General features: G+C 44.4%; 1 protein-coding gene across 1 annotated transcript in view; it reads right to left on the bottom strand.

The window, feature by feature from the left end:
- Positions 1 to 2128: 2128 nt before the first annotated feature.
- Ppn (proteoglycan-like sulfated glycoprotein papilin) overlaps positions 2129 to 7460 on the bottom strand; it is an 82867-nt gene continuing 77535 nt past the window's right edge. Inside the window, exons 26-38 of the mRNA XM_089590968.1 lie at positions 7096 to 7266; positions 6664 to 6876; positions 6413 to 6583; positions 5932 to 6342; positions 5611 to 5823; positions 5183 to 5347; positions 4551 to 4790; positions 4153 to 4481; positions 3922 to 4072; positions 3046 to 3561; positions 2601 to 2756; positions 2411 to 2524; positions 2129 to 2328 (exon numbers count right to left, since the gene is read on the bottom strand). Coding sequence (XP_089447094.1) covers positions 2129 to 2328; positions 2411 to 2524; positions 2601 to 2756; positions 3046 to 3561; positions 3922 to 4072; positions 4153 to 4481; positions 4551 to 4790; positions 5183 to 5347; positions 5611 to 5823; positions 5932 to 6342; positions 6413 to 6583; positions 6664 to 6876; positions 7096 to 7266 — 3050 coding nt within the window. The remainder of the gene's footprint in view (positions 2329 to 2410; positions 2525 to 2600; positions 2757 to 3045; positions 3562 to 3921; positions 4073 to 4152; positions 4482 to 4550; positions 4791 to 5182; positions 5348 to 5610; positions 5824 to 5931; positions 6343 to 6412; positions 6584 to 6663; positions 6877 to 7095; positions 7267 to 7460) is intronic.

Raw genomic sequence — 7460 nt, 5'->3', positions numbered from 1 at the left:
TTTTTTAGAAATGTCGAAAACGTAATTCAAATTTGGATTGAAAGTTTCATGGGTATACGACTATTATTACATACTTTATAGGCGGATTCGTACAAAAGTAAAAGAAAGTATAAAATAGTTTATAGGAGGTCATTATAGTTTTGGAAGATCAATTTTCATACATAATAAATATATTATCTCAATATAACACTACAGCTATGTGTTTACTATAATTAATATGGTCACGGCTTCCTCTTGATAAATACGTAAAATACGCGACGAGAAAACTTTGAAAACGAAAAGCCCCACGGATTTTTTTGATTAAAAAAAAAAACCTTGTAAAATTTTTGTAGTTTACGACTGCGTTTGTAACGAAAGAAACTTTGGGGTACTTTTCATTAAATTCGTGCTGTTAAACCTCTCAAATTAAAGAAAAACGACTTATTCTCAACATTTGGTAATAGTCATTACATTTTCTCATCGTCTCTAATAAGGCACATGATTCGTGACTGAAATGAAAAAACGCTGCTAATATTCCAAGTCAAAGTGTTGAGTTTACTATTTATTATTCTTATCATCATAAAAAGATTATGACTTTGCTGAGTGTAAGTTTGAATTCTATAAACTTGGTGTAAACTGAAAAAAAAAAAAAAAAAAAATCACCAATGGAATAGCTCGCCTAAATATTATTTTTCCAGCCCACAGTGACGAAAAAAAAAATTATGAATTATTTTGATCAAATTTACAATTATTATCATCAGTTTACAATAATAACTGTACTACCAATGCGTTTAAGAAACAAAGTCATACATAAATTTTCATTATTTAGATGTCGAAGCCTCCTGTTTTTGTTGTGTAACTGTACAAATACACGACCTATTCCTTCTATTAGAATCGATTTTTAAACTTTTTTAATCGACATTATATGAAAAGTGTTTGACAAAATCTTTACATTGCTCGACAGTATTACAGTAGTTTAACGTAAAAACTTGAAAAGTAAAAGGGGAAACAAAAACCTAGACTATTTAATACTTTACATTGTAACATGGCTGTAAGCTTAACACATATTCATATAAATATCGTTACCTTAACATGCATTGGTACTGACACTAGGCATGACATCGATGTAAAAAAAAAAAAAAAAAAAAAAAAAAATCAAACGCTTTGCACGTAAAACTTTGAAAATGCTTTAAAATTTTTTCATATACTTTGAATGTATCAACAATGTAACGAGCTTATAAAATTTTTTTTTACAATATATTGCATACCTGCGAAGGTTCAACCACCAGTCGTTATGTAAATCTGTAAATGGCAATCAATTTTTATTTCTTTATATTTTTTTTGCGTGCGCGTAACAAAAAGTTTGATAAAAAATTGTAAACATTCATCCTGAAAAAATCATACTCGTGTATGTTTATCTTATTACTTTCTGGATTATAATATCGTCAATGTTTATGTCAGTACAATACTCTATTCGTCAATATTAACCTACGCATATATATTCTTATATATATATATATCTATTATCTGAGATGTATGGCAGAGGTACAAATGGTACAATGATTGTACTACAATAAGTATCTAGTTTAAGTTGTAAAGATCGGGAAAACCTTCGATTCGAGGTCCACGTGTATAATAATCTTTGTCGCCGACGAGGTAAAAAATCAAAGACTACAAATTTTGACCAACAATAATCATTGTAGCTTGTACTTATCGAACGTAAGTATAGAGAAAAGAAAAAGTTATTATCTTTTTCTTCATCAACCATCCGGCTATTGTGCGGTGATCGTATGGAATTAAGTTTTTTTGTCGTTGAGGCAATTTTGGTGGCCTCACAGGGCTTGCGCTTATAATTACAAAACCGGCCCTTTGGACTAGGAGTCAGCATTGGATCAGTCTATACATACAGATATGCTACTTACCACCTTGTTAATACAGATTATACAAAAAAAAAATTTCATTTCCTTGCAAGTTGCAATGTTGTTCGCGTCAGTTATTGCCATTCGTGCGTGTGTATATATAGACGACCCAAGGCTTCGGCAGTGTGGAAATTCGATTATTTGTCGTACTTATGCTGTTCTCCTTCTTATCGACTACTCATCGAGTCGTCGAGACCGGATGCGGGAAAAGCGATCAACGCGCTCGTCAATTAAAAAAACGAAAACAGCGACCTCTTCGTCCTCTGACCAGCGTAAGGCGGCACCGGCCGGGCCGGCAGTTGTCCCGCTTCCGTGCACGACCGACAGCAGAACTTGGTGTAGTACTGGTGGTGGCAGTATCTCGCCGCGACTATCAGAGTACAATTGGCCAGGCGGGAGTCGTCCTGGCAGCTCGGATCGATGTACATGCCTAAAACACGTGTCTCCGCGATCAGCCAAACCATCCGACAACACCTAGAATTATTTATAGCATGTATTATCCGTATAATTACCGGCTACGCGGATTTCCACAGTCTCGGCGCTATTCGAGTACTGGTTGACGCCCTCGCAGCGGTAGCTGCCGGTGTCGTTGGAATTCGCCGGCGATATCGTCAACTCGTTGGATTCTGTCAACGCAGTGTACAATAACATTTATTTATCCTTCACGGCACACATGGTATAATTACATTATCATGAGTTTACCCGAAATCCTGATTCTATCGTCCTCTTGTAGTGGAACGTCGTTCTTGTACCACGTGACGCGTGGGGGTGGATATCCCGTGGCGTTGCAGCGCAAGGTGATGGGACCACCCTCGGCGAATTGAGCCTGCGGTGCCGACACATTGACGCGCACCGGAGCTATTTTGAAACGAAAGAAAACAAACAATTACCCACTGCTCGTCAAAGCTAAATTACCCGTACTACACGTATAATATCAATAATCTTTCGGAACTGAAAAAACAAAAGTAATACAAAGTTACAATGTATATAATATATATAGTTTTATTGCCTTGTATTGTAAAGCACCGCATATGGTCGCATGCAAAGTTAAGCTCGGTGTATCCAAAACCATGTTAATCATCGCACAAGTGAATAAACAAAGCTTCGGGAATCTATGCAAGGATAGGCCGGAGTGGTATATACTCACCGGCGTACTCGGTTCTGGGTGCCCTAGTGGTCGACAGGTCGATAGGTACGACCTGCGGTATACCATAGCGCCTGGTGGTCGTGGGGAACGGCGCGTAAGTCTGGTTGTCGTGGCTCTGCGTTCGATTGGGCCTGTAGGGGTAACTCGGTTTCTCGGGCCTTTGGGGCGGCTGGACCAGATACTGGGTGTACTTTTCCTGGTCGGGCGGGACGTTGGTCACGGGTCCCAGGGCTTGGAGTATGGTCGACCACTCGGCCGGCTTGCCCACGCCGTTGAACGCGTGGCACGTGTAAACGCCGAGCATGCTGAGGGTGACCGAGCGTATGCGCAGAGTGTTGTCGGATTCCTGCTCGTAGTGCTCGGACGAGAGGGGCAGCATGCTGTCGTTGCGCCACCAGGTGACCGTGGGCCGGGGCCAACCGATCGCGTAGCAATGCAACACCATGGGCGAGTTCAGGGCCACCGTGGTCGGACGGTTCGGCTCGTCTATCACGTTGGGCGGGCAGTCATGCGGCTCTAGAGGGGCGATAGTTAGCAGGCAAAGCCCAAGTGGCCGTTAGAGCGGTTAGATTTTTGTATTAGCGATACTGCTGGGAACTCTCTAACCGTTATAACCATGTCTCGTGTATATTGATTAGTCACAGTTACCATTAATTTGTATGTATAGCCAAGTCTCGAGAAATAAGAAAAAAGTAAAGGCTCAACAGGATTGTACATATTATATACGTTTGTTAAAACTTTATACTCTACGCATCTTAGTTAGTACAACACAACAATAATACTACCACTACTGCAGCAGATAAGTATATAGGGTGCACTCGTATGCCAGAGAACTCATCACCTTAAACGTGTGCAAAAAAAGTATACATTACTCACCCGTGACCTCGAGCTGGTACTCTATCTGAACGGGCGGGCCCATCCTGTTATCAGCCGTGCAGACGTACAGTCCCTTGTCGTACGAGTAGAGATTGATGATCTGCAGCGACCCGTCCCCGAGGATGCGTCGCCTGTTCTCGTTCTGGCCGATCTGTCTCCGATCAAACGCGTAAATTTTATTTTCGCCCTTTACCCCACAAATAAAAGAAAGAACCAGCAAACAAGTCTCACGGTCTTGGCGTCCTTCCTCCAAACGATGAGGGGCGCTGGGTTCCCGATGACGACGCAGTGCAGCGTGACGTAACCGCCTTCCTCGGCGACGACGTTGGGCGACTCGGGCTGCTCGATCCTGGCGGCCACCGCACCGGCCGGTATCGTCTCCTGCCGGTAGTCGTTGGAGTCCGGTGGGGCGTGCTCCTCCTCCCTCGGCGGGCTCAGGCAGGAGGTGCCGCAGCCGCTGTTGCAGCACTTTTGCTCGCCCGAACAGTCGGCGTCCGAGTAGCACTCCTGGTCGCACCTCGTGCTGTTCGACACTTCCGGGCACCTGCCGGGCTTGCTCACTGAAGCGGAAAAAAGAACCGATCGTGAGTATACGAATGCCCGGAAGGACTTTTGATTGGGGGTCGTACCAGGGTTGCAGATGCCTCGGTACTCGGTACCCTCGCTCGTCCTTACGAGGGTCACGGCGCACTTGGTGCTCTCGGGACAGCTGATGGACTGGCACGGCTCGACGCATCGGCAGCGCTGGCAGTTTTGCGAGTCCACGTAGTCTTCCTGGCCATAGGGGCAGTGCAGCTGGTTGCAGTGCTCGGTGGCCTCGGCGCACGGGTCTTTCGTGTCTTGGTTGTCGTCCGGGATGCTGTTGATTTCTGAAACGTTGACCCCAACCGAATGAGTATGTATACCAGAGTAGAGACGGAAATTTGATTTTTACGACAAAAACATATTTACAGCATGGGCCAAGGAGTTTGTATAAAATTAACAATGCAGCAGCCAAAAAAATATTTACACGTAGGTTTTTTTTTTCTTTTTTTTTTCTTTTTTTTTTTTTTTTAAAAGGCGAAAAGTGGATAAATTAAATGAAAAAGTGACGACAACTGACATCTCAACTACACACGTGCATACACAATAGCGCACACACAATGCATGTCATAATTACACGCGTAAAATGTAACTATGATGATGATAATGATGATGAGCGAGAAATAAGTATAAGTTGCTATGCGATTGTTCGTTGGTTATAGGTATAAGTTGGACTTACGACGACAAACTTTAAGACAAGAATCGATAGTCTTGAAGTTGTTACGATTGCCACCGCAACCGGTGTAAATGAAAGCTCGGCACGTTTGATATTCGTCGTCGTAATAGAAGCGTTTGTAGTTGCCGACAGTGCACGAGCCGATATCGACGGGCTCTTTGCAGATAGCTGGATTACAAGTATCAAAGTACACCCTCGTTACACACATTGTAATACATTGTTATTGTTATCAACTTTTGTAGAAACATGCGATGCATATTAACTAAGTACGTAAACGTGTTATATTCAAAGTAACAGACAGTCATCGGTATCATCACAAAACATGTAATATGTATATATGTTATACCATAAACGTCACGCGACAACACCCTGGTTAAAAATGAGAATAATATGTATATATCGTGTATACATGCGCAATCGGGGTAGCTTACTCAGATCGGAGAGGGCGGTCTTGTTGCCGGACTGGGCCGGCTCCTCGTGATGGATGCAGACGGACTCGCACTCGTTGCGCGAGCTAAACCGGTTGGCGTTGCCGTCACAGCCACCGTAGGTGAACTCCCTGCACACGCGGGACCTCTGGTCGTAGTAGAATTTGGAAAAGGCACCGCGACAGGGACCCTGATCGGGCGGCAGGTGACAGATGTCTGTACGATCAATACATGCACCGCCATTTTAATCTTCCTCCGTACACCCCAATGCCTCATTTTCAAATCCGTGTGGATATATTATACGTGTAAAAATCGCATCGTCACCTTGATCCCGGAACTTGCCGCAGAGCCTCTCACACTGTTCCTCGGTCTCGTACCGGTTGGCGTTGCCCTCGCAGCCCCCGTAGATAAACGCCTGGCACTTGGCCTGGCTGCCGTCGTAGAAGTAGGCGGTGACCTCGCCATTGCAGGGCCCGGCTTCGACCGGCTCGAGACATGCCCGGCTGAGGCCGCCGGAGGGCGCCGGCCGGCTCGTGGCGGGCGGTTGGGTCGATGGTTCGGTGGGTGGCCGCTTGCGGCAGCGCTGCTCGCAGACGTGCAAGTCGTTGAAGCGGTTCTTGTTGCCCTGGCAGCCGCTGTAGTCGAACGAGTAGCAGGCGTCCGCTCGTCGGTCGTAGTAGAACTGCGGCACCGAGCCGTTGCACGGGCCAACCAGTACGGGCATCGTGCACGGGTCTGGCAAAGAAAGGCATTAATCTTGCTGGATGAGTTTACATAAATAAATCATCGTCGTTTCTCTCGATACCTTGTACGTCCCCGCATCTGTACTCGCACTCCTCGCGGGAGTTGAAGGCGTTTCCGTTGCTAGAACAGCCGCCGTAGACGAACTGCTTGCATATGCCCTCTCGGCTGTCGTAGAACCACTTGTTCACATAGTTCGTGCACGGGCCACGCTCGTCCGGTAGGAAGCAGAATTCTAGAAAGGGGAACATTTGTCGATTGAAAAGTCTATTTGTCGATTATTGCCGATTCGTATGGATATTATGGAAAACTCACCCGTCTGGAATTCTACTTCGGGAGCAGTGGGAGTCGCAGTTGGATTTTCGCATCTATTCTGGCACTCGGATTCGGTGTGGAAGTTGTTGGTGTTACCGCCGCAGCCACCGTAGTAGAACTGCCTGCACCTCTGCTCGTACGAATCAAAGTACCAGCGTTGGGTGTAGTTGTGGCATTCGCCAAGTAGCGCCGGCAGGAGACACATGTCCTGCTCTGTTGCGGTGAGATTTACTTATCGTTAGGCTTTTTTGTTCATCAAACGCATAAATATAGTATTTAAAGCTGTTTAAGTTTTTTTTTTTTTTTTTTTTTTTTTTCCTTTGAAGCAAAATTGTTGCGAAGCGATTCAAACTATAAGTGACTGTCATGCGCAAACTAATGTCTATATAGGTGTATAAACACATATTAAAAACAATCCAATTGATTTCTTACCAATCTTGGGCGGGCAATCGGACTCACATGCATCTCTAGAGGCAAAGTTATTTTTATTTCCACCGCAGCCAGTGTAATAAAATGGCATGCAACGATTCTCCTGCTGGTCAAAGTACCAGCGCGAGTACTTGTCCGTGCAGTTACCCTCGGTGCGTGGCAGCGAGCACGAGTCTGTTTAATCGTCAGTTCAAAAATTCAACCATGCATTTGTTAATCCATCAATTATCAAACTCGGGTTATTTATTTATTTTTTTTCTTTCCTTACAAACTAAGCTTTCCAACTGCTTTCTAATACAAATTTAAGGTGGTTTTCCTTACAAGATATTGAGATCTAATTAGCGTTGTTTGATTAGTGTGGTGCTGTA

This window comes from Copidosoma floridanum, unplaced genomic scaffold (assembly GCF_036245765.1).
Source record: "Copidosoma floridanum isolate Cflo_tuat_1 unplaced genomic scaffold, Cflo_Japanese_pri ptg000013l, whole genome shotgun sequence".
NCBI lineage: Eukaryota > Metazoa > Arthropoda > Insecta > Hymenoptera > Encyrtidae > Copidosoma > Copidosoma floridanum.
Note: the sequence above shows the minus strand (reverse complement) of the source record. Positions and strands in the feature narration are given on the sequence as shown.